The 19,549-nt window shown below is 36.3% G+C and overlaps 1 protein-coding gene and 2 pseudogenes across 3 annotated transcripts; 1 reads left to right on the top strand and 2 right to left on the bottom strand.

Annotated features, from left to right (window-relative positions):
* Window positions 1-2,492: 2,492 nt before the first annotated feature.
* LOC148929670 (receptor-like protein EIX2) lies at window positions 2,493-5,506 on the bottom strand. 2 transcript variants are annotated; one of them, XM_089070156.1, is made up of 2 exons: window positions 5,079-5,506; window positions 2,493-4,759 (listed from the first exon to the last, which is right to left on the bottom strand). In XM_089070156.1, the coding sequence occupies exons 1-2, from the start codon at window positions 5,483-5,485 to the stop codon at window positions 2,821-2,823; spliced, it is 2,346 nt and encodes a 781-aa protein (XP_088926282.1). In that variant the 5' UTR covers window positions 5,486-5,506; the 3' UTR covers window positions 2,493-2,820. The 2 variants fall into 2 exon arrangements, with proteins under 2 accessions (XP_088926282.1, XP_088926281.1); XM_089070155.1 differs by lacking the exon at window positions 5,079-5,506 and having other exon boundaries at window positions 2,493-2,699; window positions 2,809-4,926.
* Window positions 5,507-11,464: 5,958 nt separating this feature from the next.
* On the bottom strand, window positions 11,465-14,048 carry LOC125195541 (receptor-like protein EIX2; annotated as a pseudogene). The gene is made up of 2 exons (XR_016128789.1): window positions 11,714-14,048; window positions 11,465-11,571 (listed from the first exon to the last, which is right to left on the bottom strand). The product of XR_016128789.1 is annotated as a receptor-like protein EIX2 (transcript).
* Window positions 14,049-15,627: 1,579 nt separating this feature from the next.
* Window positions 15,628-18,294, top strand: LOC125199636 (uncharacterized; annotated as a pseudogene).
* Window positions 18,295-19,549: the final 1,255 nt, after the last annotated feature.

Below are 19,549 nucleotides of genomic sequence, written 5' to 3'. Positions count from 1 at the left end.
GCCCCTGCGAAGAGCTCGCCCCTCCCGTCGACGGGCGAGTGGGACGGGCGCCACTGTGGCGAAGGTCGCCCGTCCCAACTCGGACGTCCGACAATTTTTTTTTTTTTTTTTTTTTTTTTTTTTTTTAAAAAAAAAAAACTCTATAAATAGGGCTCCTCCAACGTCATTTCATTCACACCACTTGTGTTGACAAGTTTCTCTCTCTAAACCTCTTTTTTCAATTATCTGTAATGGCGAGTAGTCGTGCGGGTGGTAGTGGCGGAGGCGCTAGTGATAGTGATGGCTTTAGCGATGATGAATTGGATCTCGCTGTGCAAGCGACAATTGATCGACGGATCCGGCAGAGGCAGCAGCAGGCGGCGGCGGCCGTACCTCGGCCAATCCTTCACCGACGGCATGTACCCCGGGACCACATTGCTGCACATCAGCGGTTGTATGAGGACTACTTTGCTCCAGAGCCGCGTTTTGGGGATGCCTTATTCCGCCGACGTTTTCGGATGCATCGTCCTCTGTTTATGCATATCGTTGGTGCATTAGAGAGGAGGTATTAGTTTTTCAGGATCAGGGAGGATGCGGCTGGCAAACCTGGACACACGTCAATACAGAAGTGTACGGCCGCAATCAGGCAACTGGCGTACGGAGGGCCGGCCGACATGTTCGACGAGTACCTCCACATTGGGGAATCTTCCGCCGTCCAGTGTCTGTTGGAGTTTTGCGCGGGCGTTAGAGCGATATTCGGGGATCAGTATCTTCGGCGTCCGAGCCCCGAAGACTGTCAGCGGCTGATTAATATGCACGGGTCGGTGCACGGGTTCCCTGGGATGTTGGGCAGCATCGATTGTATGCATTGGGAGTGGAGGAACTGCCCCACCGCCTGGAAGGGGATACACACTTCCGGCTTCAAAGCCAAGCATCCCACGATGATCCTTGAAGCTGTAGCTGATTACCGGCTGTGGATATGGCATGCTTATTTTGGAGTAGCCGGGTCGAACAACGACCTCAACGTCCTCCAGTCGTCGCCCCTGTTCAACGATCAGTGCAATGGCGTCGGTCCCGCCATCAGTTTCGTCGCCAACGACAACCACCACAACATGGGATACTATTTGGCGGATGGGATATACCCAAGCTGGCCCGTCTTTATGAAGTCGATCAAGCATCCGGTCGGCCCAAAGAAGAACTACTTTGCGACCCGGCAGGAGGCAGCGCGCAAGGATGTTGAGCGCGCATTTGGTGCGCTCCAGAGTCGATGGGCGATGGTGAGGGGTCCGGCACGGCAGTGGTATATCCCCAACATCGGCGACATCATGTACGCGTGTATCATTTTGCACAACATGATTGTCGAAAGTGAAGAGGACGAACTGACTCAGTGGACCAGCGAAGATGACACGGGTGCCGGTCCCAGCCACGGCGTGGCCACCGCGAATGTGAACATGGGTGTACCTCATGGAGAGGTTGAGCGGTTGCGCGCATTTACCGACATGCGGCAAAGAAATGTCCATATTCGACTTCAGGAGGATATCATCGAAGAGGTTTGGACGCGGAGGGGTGGACACTGATGTGGTTGTTTTTTTTTTCGCATGATGTATGTTTTTTTTTTCTACTATGTAATTTTTTTTTTCGAATTATGTATGTTTTTTTTTAATGAAATATTCGTATTTTCCGTTCGTATTTGTGTCGGATTATGTCTTCCGTGAATTTAAATTTTAATTGTGAATTAATTTAATTATGGGAAGGGCTATTGGAAGGGCTAGTGGGAAGGGCTAGTGCAGTGGGAAGGGCTAGTGATGTGGCAGTGGAATGGGAAGGGCGACTGCTGACGTGGCATGCAGTTTGTGTGGGAAGGGCGAGTGGGAGGGGCGCCACCGGAGACAACCTAATAGTCGTGATGATTATATAGATATTTCTTGTACTCTCTCCGTCTCAACTAAGTTGGTACAAAACTTGAAGAACCTGTGTTGAATAGATTAAATGAAATAATATAAAATAGGAAAGGGAAAAAGTAGGAGAAATAAGGAGAGAGTAAAGTAGATAATGAAATAAAATAAGAGTGATTGAAGGTTTTGTTTTTTGTCAAAAAGAAAAATGACTCGACTTTATTGGGACGTCAAGAAAAGGAATTTGACTTAACTTTATATAGTTAGGACGGAGGAGGGAGTACATGATTTCCAACATATAAATCAAATCTAACGTTAGAATTGCGTTCAAAATCAATGAAAAAAAACCGAATCTTAAAGCGCGCAATTATTGACTAAATTATATCACTATAATTATGCATAATAAATTGAAAGATAATCCGTGATGATAAAATACAAAGATATTTTCATCAATTTAATGACGAATTCAACTGTATTTTAGGTTGCTGATGATTTTTGAGAAAAACGTATTGTCCGTTTTATGCTACAGTGAGATAGTAATTGTTAAAAATAAATTATAAATTGATTATGGAGTAATCTTTGTAATATTATGCTTACACATAAAAAATTCACTCATAATTACAGTAATCTAAATAAAATTATATAAATCAACATATGCATTTAATACGGGGTCATGAACTATGCATAAACTAGATAATAAAACAAATACATACCAACATACAGTTTACAAAGGAAAGTAAAAACACTAAAACATTAAAATTAAATAAGATCACCAACTCCAAGTTTGTTCACCTTGTTTCATCTCTAAAGCGAGCAGTGTCACAGCTGAAAAAATTGGGAATGTTATAAATCTAAAAAATAAAATCTTGGTTCCAATATCTTAAAGTAATGTAAATGTAACAAATTCGAGTAAATGAAATGTAGTTGATATTACCTGTATTGCATTTCAATTTCTTCTCCATTTGGATACAAACACAACAATCCTGACGTAGAACCAATCTCCAACAGCATCCAACAAGTTGAAGAATGCAATTCTCCATGATTTCTTCCATATGAATGAACCAATAACTCCCCAAAATCCAAAGATAAAACCAAAGCCCATTGATATGCCAACTTCTTGCATAAATAAGAAGACGCTGTCTTTCTCATTCATGTTTCCCTTCGAATTAGTGGTGGATGGCCTCAAGATATCTCCGGGGCACTTTGGTAGAGGGTCGCCACATAGTCCATCATTATCAGCATAAGACGATGCATTGAAGCTCTGAAGTTGAGTACCCGTTGGAATTTTTCCAGACAAACTGTTGTTTGACAAATCAAGATAACCAAGAGTGTGTATTCTTGCCAAACTTATAGGTATCTTGCCAGAGAGTTGGTTGTGAGATAGATCAAGAGCATCTAGCACCTCCATATTACCAATATCTGGAATAATATATCCTGTCAAACTATTTCTTGATAGATTCAAGGATATTAATCCCCTCATAGTGGAAAATGATTTGGGAATGTTACCGGTCAATCTATTGCTTGAAAAATCAATGAGTTTGAGTTGTTCGATGTTATTCCAATATTCTGATTCCTTGCCTTTCCATTGAAATGATGAATATCCATGGTGCTTATTTTCATTCATACGGGTTATTTGACCAAAAAGAATTTCATAAAAGTTTGGATTTTGGATATACTCATACTCACTAGACAAGACAGGAAAATTGTTGAAGCAATCAGGTATTATCGAAGAAAAGTTATTTATCGACAAATCCAGAATTTGAATAAATGTAAGATTGCATATCTGGGAAGGAATACTGCCATGCAATTTATTTCCACGAAGATTTAGAATTATCATGTTATGCAACTGGCCAATCCAAGTTGGGATCTCTCCTGTTAACTTGTTGCCTCCAACATCAAAGAAACTCAATGTTTGGCAATGTCTCAAACTATAAGGCAATTCGCCAGATAAATTATTACCATGCATCTGTAGGGCACGAAGGTTTTGTAACTCGACCAAAGAGGCAGGTATTTCATCTGAAAATTTGTTGTTAGCCAAATTGAGGGAAAACAATTTGGGCATTTTCTCCCAGCAGTTGGGAACCTGTCCTGCCAACAGATTATTGGAGAGGCGAAGGGTCACAAGCCGATCATGGTGAGTTTCACAGATAGATGAAATTGAACCGGAAAACATATTTTCACTCAACTGAATCTCGTCAGTATTTGCAGGAAATGATGGTATAGGACCTGAGAACTGATTGTTACTAAGATCCATAAAATGGATGGAGGTGGATGAGAGATTCGGAATCGTACCACTTATTTGATTGTCGGAGAGACTGATATCTAATAAGGAAGACGTATTCCACAACCATATGGGGACTTCATCTCTTATATTGGCACCACTGAGATCAAGGGATGACAAATTCCTCTGAGATCGTATCCATTTTGCAAAATATGGACCCATATCGCACTCAGCTAAATATATTCTACTCAACTGAAAAGGAGGACTCCAATCAGGGGCAATATCCAAGTTCAATAATGGATTGAAGGATAAATCCAGTGAAGTTAACTTATCAAGCTTTATGAAGTGGGATTCAGACACTAAACCTTCCAAAGAATTATAAGCAAGATCTAGATTTTGAAGCTCGGAGAGTTGGCCAAGACTCAGAGGAATGGGACCTGTAAAGTTGTTTCCGGAGAGGTCCAAGTCTGTCAACGAAGGAAATGGTCTCACGTCTGGGATCGATCCGTTGAATTGATTTCCAGATAAGTTTAGTATTTGGAGTGATTCCAACACAGAACCAAGTATTAAAAGAGACATTGAAGTCAAAGAGTTAAACGAGAGATCAAGTGAGCGTAGATAGGTAAGGTTTCCTAAGTGTGGAGGAACAACCCCAGAAAAATTTAAATGATAAAGAGACAAGTATTGCAATTGTTTCATGGAACCAAAGAATTCTGGGATTGAAGTGTAGGTTGGTAAGGTTCCTCAATTGAGGAGGGACGATCACCAAACTATTGAAACTAAGATCGAGTGAGCGTAGGTTGGTAAGGTTCCCTAATTGAGGAGGGATGATCACCAAACTATTGAAACTAAGATCAAGTGACCGTAGATTGGTAAGGTTCCCTAACTCAGGAGGGACAGTCTCAAAACCATTCCAACCGAGTGCAAGCGAGCGTAGGTCGGTAAGGTTCCCTAACTGAGGAGGAAATTTCCCATAAAAGCCAGAATGCTCAAGAGACAAGTGTTGTAATTGTTTCATAGACCCAATGAATTCTGGAATTGGAATGGATCCAAACTCATTCCAATCCAGGTTGAGATGACTTAAACGATGCAACTCAAGCAATGAAGAACGAACCTCACCTCGCAATCCAAAATGATCACATTTGAGGGCGATGACATGGCCAGTGGTGTTGCTGCACTCCACACCATGCCAATTGCAGCATTCGTTGCTTCGCCACGACGAAAGAACACCATCCTCGTCGATGAGGCCGTTTTTGAAGCTAAGAAGTGCTTCTCTCTCACTCTCGATGCATCTCACTTCCGCATCTCCTGAAACAAACACACAAGAAAGAACAACAAGAACAAATTTGATTGCTATTCTTTTTTCAGAAATCATACTCTCTTTGCTCATGTATTGAAGTGAATTGTTTTTGTAGGATGCTCCATTGTATATTAAGGGTAACAGTTTAAATAGGCAAAATCTCTTAATTGAAATCCAACATACCTAGACGATTTGACACTCAGTCAACTTGAAAAACAAAACAAGAAAGTGAAACTTGACTAAGTCATAATCACAAATCATATAAAATAAATTTTTAAGATATAATTCATGATAAGATATAGTATAACGTAAAAAGAGGTCCGAGCTTATATATTACGAAATAGTTTTTCAACATACAAACAAATCTGAACGTAAGAATTGCGTTCGAAATCAGAGAAAAGAAAAAGACGTATAGTAAAGCGAAGGTTGGCTAATTTATTATCACTAAAATTATGTACATTATAAATTGAAACATAATTCGTGATTATGTACAAAGATATTCTTCTATCAATTTTATGTGGAAATTTAACTGTACAGGCATGAAGATTGTACAATATGATTTCTACATCAATGAAATGAAGAATTGAACGAACCATATTCAATATTTTGGTCGAAGCGAAAAATTATAAATAAATAGATACTCCTTCCGTCCATGAATAAGAGTCTCATTTCATTTCGACACGTGTTTTAAGAAATATTAAGAAAAGTGGGTGGAAGAAAGTTGGTGGAATATGGATTCCACTTGTATATATTAGTTTTAAATGATATGTGAGTGGAATGAGTTGGTGGAATGTGTGGTCTTTTTTACCATTTATAGTAATAATGAACCGGGACTCCTATCGTGGTCGGACCAAAATAGAAAAACGGGACTCCTATTCACGGACAAAGAGAGTAGATAGATAAAATAGTAATAAAGAGAAAAAAGGTTAAGAGAATAAAGTAAAAAGTGAATAAAGTAGAGAGAATAAAGTAGGGAAATTGGTGCCTATTATCATGAACTTTGTCCAGATTTTGGTTTTTCCCATGAACTTTTAAATTAGTACCATAAATAAAGAACTTTCATATTAGTTTGGTATTTCCCACGGCAGATCAAGAGTAAAATCCGGCTAGCTTATATGGCATTTTGGATCCTATTTAGCATAATTCTTATAAGTGATATGTTATGTTGGTATATCTATTTGGAATATTAAACACAATACTATGACAAAATAAAACTCTAAAAATAAAGAAAACAAAATAAATTTAATAAAACATAAAGAATTCAAGTAGAAACATACACTTGTGACGCTACGCTATAAAAATTAAAACACAAAACCTTGTTTCTCTCTTTTACAAACCTAGGAAGACATTTTAGTGAATTTCTTAAAAAAATCTTGAATTATTGGGAAAATACCAAACTAATCTAAAAGTTCATAATTTATTGTACTAATTTAAAAGTTCATGGGAAAAATCAAAATCTGGGCAAAGTATTAGGGACCAATTTCCCAATAAAGTATGAGTAAAGTAAGAAAGAAGAAAAAATTACTATATACAGAAATGACTCAACCATGAGGGAACTTCCCGAAATGAAAAAATGGCTCAACTATGAAGGAACGGAGGGAGTAATTACTTATTGTTACTATATTCTTTGTTAAAATAATTCTACAAAATAAATCTTTTGAAATTTTATATATATCGACTCTTTTCTACTTACCAAAATTTTCTCAATCTTAAAATTGTACTATCAAAGACGAAATAATTCATGATAACATAGCGTAGAAATTGGGTTGGTGTTATAATTTTCTAAGATAGAGTAGTGATATAGGACACCTATTACTTTAATGCATAACTATACACTAGAACATGAAGTTCACTGTGATTGCGTTTTGGTCACTATAAATTTGTTTTAGTTCATTATAAAGGCATTTTAGTTCGTAACATAGATTTGAAAACACGGATTGAACCGAAATGTCATTATAGTGAAGGGTTTAGGTTTAATTGGTTCGTGTTTTCAAAATTCATCTAATCTCATTCTTCCATTTTTTTCATCTAATGGCTGAATTTATTTTTTAAATTATGCATTTTATTTAATTGTACATTAATCGCTTCTCTTCAAAGATATAAACAAAATTTAACGTAAAAATGTCGTTCAAAATCAATGGAAAACAAAAACAAATAGTAAAGCGAAGGTTGACTAATTCATGATCACTTAAAATATACATAATATATCGGAAGTTAAAAAATAAAAGATAAAATATATGTGGTATTCAATAACAAATACAAAAAATTCAGATGAGTTTGACTGATTCATAAACAAAAGGTAGTATAATTTCGCGTAAGAACTTGAGTCCAAATTCGAAGAAAAGTTATGTACAAAATAGCAAAGTTATGTTTGATTATATTAAAAACTAATAAATTTTGTGTTCATGATTTTTTTTTTCCTAGAGTTATTTGTGTCCTGTCATGTGTTATTTTAATTAAGTTTTCTACTATTTTATAGCTATATTTTTAAAAACAAATTCACATACTCCACTATGGATGATGCAACGCAATTAAATTAGCAAAACACTCCTCTAATTTCAACCAATAATTCAGAGAAATAAGTCACCCAATTTGTGTGAGCTTAGTTAGTGAATTCTAGTTATACTTATATTTTTTTAAAAAAATTCATATACTCCACTATGGACGAAAATGACTATTATCACTTAAAAAAAATTTCACTATTATATTTAATATTTAATTTTGTTTCATGATTTTTATGTGAAGATGTAGTATATGCAAATGAAATCGACTTAATGATCATCAACTAATTAGATTATACTAATAATGAGAAATTAATTAGTAGTAGCATATATACATGTATTATTTTTATAATTTACAATTCTTAAGGTTTATTTAAAAATAAAATAACTGGACATGAATAATTATTACTCATTTTAAGTTATTTTTTACTATTATATACTCTCTATTTAGTTGTGTATCATAAATTTTTATTGGAGATATAGAGCATACAAGTAAATCGATTAATAATCATAATTAGTTAGTTGGGGATAGCAATGAGAAAAATATATATGCATGCAGTCAATTTTATAATAATTATAATCATAACAATTATTTAATAATAAAACAAATAAGCTTTTACTAGTATTGTGTAACATATTTAATTTTGTATCGTACTAATATATATAGATAATGAGAACACTGTTGTATAATGAATAATAAATAATTAACAAGACCATGTATACTGAAAAAAGGAAGCAGAAAATTAATTTCGTTGCCTACACCCTTCACGTAAATTAAGCAATTATATTAATCTCTAGATACAATGAGGAAGCCATATTAATCTTTTCCTAAATCACTACATATTCAGATTGGAAACTTATACTTTCTGAAATGGTCATGTAAGGATAAATATGTAATATATCAAATTCATAAATCTTTATAAATTTATTACAATGTAAAATACCTAAAATATTGTATTTTGTATATACAATTTTTGTTAATTTATCATCACTCATTTGAAAAATATATGAAATATATTAGAAAAATATTTGAAACAGAGTTGACAAAATAGCCATGCACTCATTCAAAGATATTATCAAACAAATGTTAGGCCATAATTCGATATGATGTCTCACAAAATCTCAAGAGATAGAAGGCAATCTGGTAAAACTGATTGCATAATATATAGATGATTATTACCCAAATCCATTTAGAAATCTAAATCTCTCTCTATATATATTACGAAATAGTTTTTCAACATACAAACAAATCTGAACGTAAGAATTGCGTTCGAAATCAGAGAAAAGAAAAAGACGTATAGTAAAGCGAAGGTTGGCTAATTTATTATCACTAAAATTATGTACAAAGATATTCTTCCATCAATTTTATGTGGAAATTTAACTGTACAGGCATCAATGAAATGAAGAATTGAACGAACCATATTCATTATTTTGGTCGAAGCGAAAAATTATAAAATAAGTAGAGTAATTACTTATTGTTACTATATTCTTTGTTAAAATAATTCTACAAAATAAATCTTTTGAAATTTTATATATATCCGACTCTTTTCTACTTACCAATTTTTTCTCAATCTTAAAATTGTACTATCAAAGACGAAATTATTCATGATAACATAGCGTAGAAATTGGGTTGGTGTTATAATTTTCCAAGATAGAGTAGTGATATAGGACAACTATTACTTTAATGCATAACTATACACTAGAACACGGAGTTGACTGTGATTGCGTTTTGGTCACTATAAATTTGTTTTAGTTCATTATAAAGGCGTTTAAGTTCGTAACATAGATTTGAAAACAGATTGAACGGAAATGTCATTATAGTGAAGGGTTTAGGTTTAGTTGGTTCGTGTTTTCAAATTCATGTTTAGTGAATTTGAAAACACGGAGTGAACTAAAACACTCTTATTGTGAACTCCGTGTTTTCAAAATTCATTCAATCTCATCCTTCCATTCTTTCATCTAATGGCTGAAATTTATTTTTTAATTATGCATTTTGTTTAGTTGTACATTAATCACTTCTCTTCCAAGATATAAACAAAATTTAACGTTAAAATTGCATTCAAAATCAATGGAAAAAGACCAAATAGTAAAGCGAAGGTTGACTAATTCACGATCACTTAAAATATGACATAATAAAATGGAAGACAGTTCATAATGATAATATACGAAGATTATAAATTCTCCAATAAATACAAAATAAAAGATAAAATATATGTGGTGTTCAAATACAAATACAAAAAATTCAGATGAGTTTGGCTGATTCATAAACAAAAGGTAGTATAATTTCGCGTAAGAACTTGAGTCCAAATCCAAAGAAAAGTTATGTACAAAATAGCAAAGTTATGTTTGATTATATTAAAAACTAATAAATTTTGTGTTCATTAATTTTTTTTCCAAGAGTTATTTGTGTCCTGTCATCTGTTATTTTAAATTTTCTATTATTTTATATCTATATTTTTTAAAACAAATTCATATACTCCACTATGGATGATGAAACGCAATTAAATTAGTAAAACACTCCTCTAATTTCAACCAATAATTCAGAGATATAAGTCACACAATTTGTGTGAGCTTATAGATAAGAAAATAAAAATTGCAGAAAATAAAACGATTAAACGATAGTGACATTAATCTTAGGGCCCATTAGGCCCAGCTAAATTTTATCAACCTCCGTTGTGGTCATTGTTTTAGCTACATCAGGTTTGACGTTTTAATTATTTTTCGTTACATTAATTTTTCTAATTAATATATATAACTATTTTGGGGTAACATGTTTTTCTTTTGAAAACAGTTTTTAAATTATTTTTTGTTTGACCTAGATTAACTAATTGAATATTTGGGCTCATTAATGTAGGATTTTAAATTTTATAAACAGGGCCCAAAACTGCTGGAATTCTATTTATATTGCGTAGTCCCAATCTTGTATTCTTCTCCCCCGCAACCAAGGCTTTCCTTATGAGATGGGATGCTCACTAGCTTCTCTCGAGATGGCAATCTCCAACCATTTACACCAAACTCCAACCCATTTTTGAGTATATGTCACACCAAAAATTAGTTTTACTCCAACCATTTACACCATCTTTAAGTTTACACTATTTTTGAGTATTTCTTTAACAAAATTTTGGAGTAAACACCATATTTGGTGTTGTTCCATTGAAAAACCCAAAAATGGGTTTGAGTTTGGTGTATGGTTGGAGAAATTATCTACACCAAAAATGAGTTTTGGGGTCTTAATTGGACTTTAAACATTTCATTGAGTTTATTGTACTCAGACGCTCGAGAATCCCCTCCCTTCTTCCACTCTGTCCCGAAGAGTAACTAGGGCCAATTTACTCACGTTTTCATGCTCCAATTGATTTAATAATCTTTGAGTATAAAGATTATCATATTAAATCTTGTCACATACAGAATTAATTAGTTCCTTGGTGTTATTCCAAATACTCAATAATAAATGGAAAGTTAATTCATGAAGATTATACACATGTTCATTTAAAGAAGCAAGACACACCAACATAAATTATACAAATAAAAGTAAAATACAATGAAAACAAATTAAAACTACATTCACCCAATTAATGAGAAAAGAGATGAATTTTTATTTCCATATTACAACAACTTAGAAAGATCATCGGTCATGAGCTTGCTCAACTTGATTCAACGCAAAAGTGGGCACCACTGAAAAAAAAAGAGCAAATGTTATAGTAGTAAATCTCAAAGCTGAATGTGAATTAAACAATTCAAGTAAATGTTACTATGTTATTTGCAAAAATAAACCTAAATAAAAGTATTTAAGTGAATAAAATGTAGTAAATATAACCTGAAATAAGTAGTTTAGCTTCGTCTCCATTTGGATACAAACACAACAATCCTGACGTAGAACCAATCTCCAGCAGCATCAAACAAGTTGAAGAATGCTATTCTCCATGATTTCTTCCATATGAATGTACCAATAACTCCCCAAAACCCAAAGATAAAACCAAAGCCCATTGATACGCCAACTTCTTGCATAAATGAGAAGAAGCCGTCATTCGCATTCATGTTTCCCATCGAATTAGTGGTGGATGGCCTCAAGATATCTCCGGGGCACTTTGGTAGAGGGTCTCCACATAGTCCATCATTATCAGCATAAGCCGATGCATTGAAGCTCTGAAGTTGAGTACCCGTTGGAATTTTTCCAGACAAATTGTTGTTCGACAAATCAAGAACACCAAGAGTGTCTATTTTGGCCAAACTTGTAGGTATTTGGCCAGAGAGTCGGTTGTGAGACAGATCAAGAGAGTCTAACAACTCCATTTTACCAATATCTGGAATTATATAGCCCGTCAAACTATTTCTAGATAGATTCAAGGATCTCAATCCCCTCATAGTAGAAAACGATTTGGGGATGTTCCCGGTCAATCCATTGCTTGAAAAATCAATGAATTTGAGAAGCACTATATTACCCCGATTATATTCAAATTCCTGACCTTTCCATTGAAACGATGAAAATCCGTTTTCATGTACGGAGCTTTGACCAAAACTAGGTATAATGAAAGGCATATGTTTCGTACTATCCAAGAATGTAAAATTGTCGAAGCAATCAGGTATTACAGAAGAAAGATTGTTTATCGATGAATCCAGAACTTGAATATTAGTAAGATTGCATATCTCCGGAGGGATACTGCCATGCAATTTATTTCCACGAAGGTTTAGAAAAAACACTCCATACAGCTGGCCGATCCAAGAGGGGATCTTTCCTGTTAACTTGTTCCCTCCGACATCAATGGATAACAATTGTTGGCAAAGGCTCAAATTGTAAGGCAACTCACCATATAAATTATTACCATGCATTTGGAGTCTATTTAATTTTTGTAAACTGCTGAAAGAGGGAGGGATTTCACCAGAAAGACTGTTGTTAGCCAGATTAAGGGTGTGCAAGTTCGGCAATTTCTCCCAGCAGTCGGGAACCTCTCCCGCCAACTGATTATTTGAAATGTCAAGATGTAGGAGATCATGGTGGTCAGTGTTGCAAATAGATGAAATTGAGCCGGAGAACATATTTCCACTTAATAGAAACTCGGAGGTTGTGGCGGGAAATAATGGTATAGGACCCGAGAATTGATTGTAACTAAGATGCGTATACCGGATGGAGGTGGATGAGAGATTCGGAATAGTACCATTAATTTGATTGTCGGACAGATATAAGCCACGTAATGAAGAAGACACACTCCACAACCACCTCGGGGCTTCATCTCTTATATTGGCACTACTAAGATCAAGGGATGACAAATTCCTCTGAGTTTGAATCCATTTTGGAAAATACGGGCCCACATTGCACCCGACTAAAGATAAGATATTCAACTGGAAAGGCGGAATCCAATCAGAAGCAATATGCAAGGATGGATTAAAGGATAAATATAGTCTTTGTAACTTATCAAGCTTGATGAAGTGGGACTCAGAAACTAAACCTTCCAAATAATTATAAGATAGAGATAGAAGTTGAAGATTTGAGAGTTGGCCAATACTCATAGGAATGGTGCCTGTAAAGTTATTAACCATAAGATTTAGTTCTATCAATGAAGGAAATGCTCTCGGGTCTGGCATTGAACCATTGATTTGGTTAACAGACAAGTCCAGCTTTTCAAGTGATTCAAATACAGAACCAAGCATAAAAGGGGATATGGAACTGAAAGAGTTAAACGAGAGATCGAGTGAGCGTAGGTTGGTGAGGTTCCCTAACTGAGCAGGAATACTCCCAGAAAAGTTAGAATCTCTAAGAAAAAGTGTTGCAATTGCTTCATAGAACCAATGAATTACGGGATTGGAGTGCCTCCAAAATCATTCCCACTGAGATCATGATGATTTAAATGATGCAACTCAAGCAACGAAGAGCCAACCTTACCTCCAAAATTTAAACCAAAAATTTTGAGGGCGATGACATGGCCAGTGGTGTTGCTGCACTCAACACCGAGCCATTCACAGCATTCGTTGCTCCGCCACGACGAGATAATACCAAACCGGTCCATGGTGCCATTCGTGAAGCTAAGAAGAGCTTCTCGCTCACTCTCGATGCATCTCACTTCTGCGTCTCCTGAAACAAACACACAAGAAAGAACAAAAAAAAAATTTTTGATTGTTATTCTTTTTTCAGAAATCATACTCTCTTTACTCATGTATTGAAGTGAATTATATTTTGTTGGATACTCAAGTACCTCAAGAGTAACAGTTTAAATAGGAAAAATCTCTAAATTGAAATCCAACATACCTCAACAATTTGACAGTCAACTTGAAAAACAAAACAAAGAGAGTGAAATTTGACCAAGTTATAATCACAAATCATATAAAAATAATTTTTTAAGATATAATTCATGATAAGATAAGTATAACGATTTTATATTACGATTTTTTTTTCAGCATATAAAAAATTTGAATGTAAGGATTGCGTTCCAAATCAGAGAAGAAAAAAGACAAATAGTAAAGCGAAGGTTGACTAACTTATTATCACTAAAAATATGTACATTATAAATTGAAACATAATTTGTGATTATGTACAAAGATATTCCTCCAAAATAAATCTTTTGAAATTTTATTTATATCCGACTCTTTTGTACTTACCAAATTATCTAAATCTAAAAACTTGTACTATCTAAGACGAAATAATTCAAGATAACATTGCGTACAAATCGGGTTGGTGTTTTAAAAGACGAAATAATTTCCAACCTAGAGTAGTGATATAGGATAACTGTTAATTTAAACAATAGACTAAAACATGAAGTTTACTATAATTGCATTTTGGTCACAATAAAGTTGTTTTAGTTTATTAATTATAAATGCGTTTTAGTTCGTAACATAGATTTGAAAACACGGATCGAACAAAAATGTGTCATTATAATGAAGGGTTAGGTTTAGTTCACTATAAAGACGCTTAGTTCATAACACGAATTTGAACACAGATTGAACCAATACACTCTTATAGTGAACTCCATATTTTCAAAATTCATCTAATCTCATCCTTCAATTTTTTCATCTAATGGCTGGTATTTGTTTAATTATGCATGTTATTTAGTTGTACATTAATCACTTCTCTTCCAAGATAATAAACAAAATTTAACGTAAGTATTGTGTTCAAAATCAATGGAAAAAGGACCAAATAGTAAAGCGAAGGTTGACTAATTCATGGGGTTAATTCTTCTTTTGTTCTAGGCTTGTAATTGCATTCCATCTTAATGAAGGAGAATAGATTTGTTCCCAGTTAGGGAGTGACGCATAAAGGTTATGCGTCACTCTTAATGAAACGCATAAAGGAGATGCGTCTTTATTGAAAGACGCATAACGATGATGCGTCGTTAAAGTGAAAACGCATAAAATATTGCGTTTTACAAAGACGCATAACCCTTATGCGTCTTTCAGTAATGATGCATATAGGTTATGCGTCTTTCCCTTATGACGCATATAGATTATGCGTCTTTCGTTAATGACGCATATACGTTATGCGTCTTTCAGTCGGGTTTTAAAGGGCAGAAGGCGCAAACAGAACAGAAGCAGAAGCAAGGAGTCACGGGTTGGCGATTTCCGCCGTTTTTCGACGATTTCGGTCGATTTTCAGCATTTTCTTCATAAGTACCGGTAATTGTACTTCAATTTAGCTACATTCATCTTTATTCATGTTTATTTTGCTTTCATTTGTTAGTTTTACCCAATTTTTTAAATTAGGGCTTATAGGAAAAATGTCCCTAATTGTTGTTTTTGGAAAATGTTATTGATGCAGAAATCATGCAAGTATTTGTGAGTTTGTATTGGGGTGGTAGAGTAGTTCAACTACCCCATATGGGTATTGGTTATGATCCACCTCGTGCGAGGAGCTCCATCGTATTAAATTCGTGTGTTTCCTATTCTGAATTGGTTGCAATGATATGTGATGCGATGAGAATAGATATGAACCAACACACTATTGAATTATTGTGGAGACAATGTATAATCTTTGCTTCCGGTATGAGTTATACATGTTCTGTGATTTGCAATGATGAAAGTGTAATGTTTATGTTCAACAATGCTCAAAATTCAAGTGGGTGTATTGAATTATTTGTTGAGTATTCACCTGTGAGAAGTTCAGAAATCCCACCAGTTGTTGATTGTGGTATTGGATCATCTGCGAGGGTTGAACTTTTGAGCTCAGACTGTGGTATTGGATCATCTGCTAGGGGTGAACATATGAACTTTGATCATAGTATGAATGAGCAGAGAGATGTTGTAGATGCTGTTGATGTTGGTGTTGGATTGAATGATGAGGTAGATGTTGTAGATGTTCTTAATGAGCCAACAGCATTATCTGAGACTGAGCCATAACCCGATCTCTGTGATGGTGATGGTTCTTCTGATGATGGTGATGGTTCTTCTGATGATGAGATAATACCTTGTAAACCTGTTGTACAAGGTGAACAACCACTTCCAGAGTACAACACTACGGGGTTGAAATTCTTTCGCAAATTACCAAGTGGTCCTTCTGGAGTATCTGATGATGTTGTTGATAATGAACATAGCAATTTGTATTGGGATGAGAAAGAGCCGCATCGGATTGTGTTGGGAACAAAACTTGATTCCAAGCTTCATGTGAAGACTGCTATAACTGTGTGGAGTTTGTGGCAGGAAAAACAGTTTAAGGTCGTCGAGAGCAAATTAAGAAGAAGGTGGCATGCCGTATGCAAATTTCCAGCAGGAACGACAGCAACAGGTATAGGCATCATCAGCACCACCGACGCTGAAAAAGCGAGGGAATGTAAGTGGGAGGTTTCAGTTACACAAAGGGCTCATGACGATATGTGGGAAGTTAGAAAGTGGATGGGTCGACATACTTGTGTAGGCCATCGTGCTAACAGAGATCATGCTAACTTCTCATCGGCAATGATTGCTCTGTGTATTCGACATCATGTGCGACAATGTGCCGATTTCAAGGTCTTCTCAATAATAGCTGATATTCAAGACAGATTTGGTGTGTCAATCAGTTATAAGAAGGCATGGTATGCAAAGAGAAAGGCTATAGAGTTTGTATATGGTGGATGGGAGGAATCATTCAGGCAGTTGCCAAGCTACATGTTTGAACTCCAGTCACAGAATCCGGGCACAATTGTTGAATGGAAGCACAACGAGTTGTTGAGTCAGAGACGTACAAATGTGTTCAACTATGTTTTCTGGGCATTTGGGCCTGCAATACATGCTTTCCAGAAGGCTGCACCGGTGTTAACAATAGATGGGACTCACCTCCGAGGAAGATTTAAAGGTAAGCTGCTTGTTGCTTGTGGTTTTGATGCTAACAAGACATGCTTGCCTATTGCATATGCTGTGGTGGATGAAGAAACCAATGACAGTTGGTCGTGGTTTTTGGATCATGTAAGAACTCATGTGGTGAAATACGAGAGAGAGGTGTGCATTATATCAGATAGGCATAAAGGAATCTTCAAAGCAATGGAGTCTGCAATCATGACAAGGGCCCCGCAGATACACCACAAATTTTGTTTGGTCCATGTGCGAGCAAATGTGTTGAAGAAGCACAAGGGCCCCAGTGTGAAGGCCAAAATCTGGAAGTTGGGGGTTAGTACTCAGGTACGTAAATTTGACAGAAGAAGTCGAGCACTATCTGATGTCAGCCGTGGTGCGATGCGAATGCTTGATAGGATTACAATAGAACGTTGGTCGCTATGCTACGATGGTGGACTTCGATGGGGGGTGGCCACAACAAACATGTCGGAGTGCTACAACAATGTTTTGAGGGGTGTTAGAGAGTTGCCAATTAGAGCTTTGGTTGATTTGACATTTTGGAGGACGGTGAAATGGTGGGTGCAGAAGAAGACAACAATTGAACACACTGAAGGTGAGTTAACCCCGTGGGCGAGGGACATGCTTGCTAGGAATGACTCAAAGGGGCGAAAACATTACATTACTGTACTTGACCGAGATACAGGGAAGTATCATGTCCGAACTCGAGGAAGAATAGAAAATGGAGTGTCAAAGGGCAACAATGTACAAAAAGTCAGGTATCTGGAGTCGACGTGTAGTTGTGGTAAATGGCAGACGTGGAGAATTCCTTGTTCACATGGTTGTGCAGTTGCTAGAGACAGAGGTCACGTCATGATTGACCTTATAGATAAGTCCTACTACCTAAGTACATGGAGATCACAGTACTATGGTGAAAATTCATTTGATGCACCAAGACACGAAGATTATTGGGTTGAACCTCCATGGAAATTGTGCATCACCCCCCAGCAGTTGATTCCTAGAAGGCGTGGCCGAATTAGAAGAAGGAGGATACGTAATCAAATGGATATCCGCGAGGAAGATGAACCGAGGGCTCCCCGCCGTTGCAGAAATTGCGGGAAAGAGGGGCATGACCGAAGAAATTGCACAGACGGTGCTGTTCAGTAATTTCATGGTATATATTTGATTTGTGTATTTGAGAGCTGTTAGGTTTTTTATTGACAATTTCAGTTGATTTGCAGGAACGGCAGACAAGAGAGGGCATGACGTCGAGGCTGAATATTGTTGATGTTTGTTTTTGAGCATATGTGATGGATCTTATATGACATTTACTATGTTTGTTTTTGGGCATATGTGATGGATCTTATTTGACATTTACTATATTTGTTTATCAACATTTTGTGGTAGATGTTGTTGACAATTATTATGATTTATATTGACTTTAGTTGTCAGTTATTATGTCAAATGAATTCTGTTGTCATTTTTTTCAAGCAGGTGGAATGAGTGTTTGACAATCGATACTTTGTATTGTCAATTTTTAAAAAAATTTGCAAGAATTTACCTTAATTATGTGACCAAAGCCTGTTTAAAAATAAACAAATACCAACATATTTATAAACAAAATTCCACCAAAGACCATTAAAACATATAAGTTCAACTGAAAGATACATATGACACCAACTCATATCAAAAACCTATTTCCCCGAAGGAGTGTATTTTGTTGCAGCTTTCCCTTTGTTCCTCCTTGTTGAAAATCCCCTTAATACATTGTGCATTGCCTTCCCAATCTTACTTGATGAACTCTTCACAATTGGGCGTGACGATCCCTCGGTAGGTGGTCGAGATATTACTACTTCATCCCCTTCCACACTCCCTGATTCCGCGTCCTCTTCTTCCTCGTCTTCTTCTTCGTTGTCCTCTTCTTCCTGTTCCTGTTCCTGCTGACCCTCTTCTTCCCTCACACGAGCCACAAATTGGTAATTCTGGAAATATGAATCACGTCGTGCTCTAGCTGCATCCCAATCAGTACCAGCGTCGAAGAATGAATCACATGATAATCTTGTTCCCCATTGCGAGTCGTCGTGGCTTGAACCACTCATCTGGAACTGTGACCCTGGGTAGACAGACCAACTGGGGGGATCGTACTCTGGACTCAGTGGCTCTGGTTCCGCATAATCAGGCTGCGGCTGTTGCGGCTGCGACAACCTATACTGTCGGGTATACCGGTGTCCACCTACTCGAACACCCGGCACTCCATGACGAATAGAAGTCGGTGGGCGTGTCGGCATGACCACATCTCGCCGTTGCGACGTGGGATACTCCATCACATCAGTATTACCTGTCGCACGAAGACCCTCAGCAACCATTTCTCGAATCTGCCGTAACCGAGGATCGGTGTCATGTTCGAGGTCAAATGCCATAT

This window comes from Salvia hispanica, chromosome 4 (genome assembly GCF_029641045.1).
Source record: "Salvia hispanica isolate PSC_SH4W2 chromosome 4, Shi_PSC_v1, whole genome shotgun sequence".
NCBI classification, from domain to species: Eukaryota; Viridiplantae; Streptophyta; class Magnoliopsida; order Lamiales; family Lamiaceae; genus Salvia; species Salvia hispanica.
Note: the sequence above shows the minus strand (reverse complement) of the source record. Positions and strands in the feature narration are given on the sequence as shown.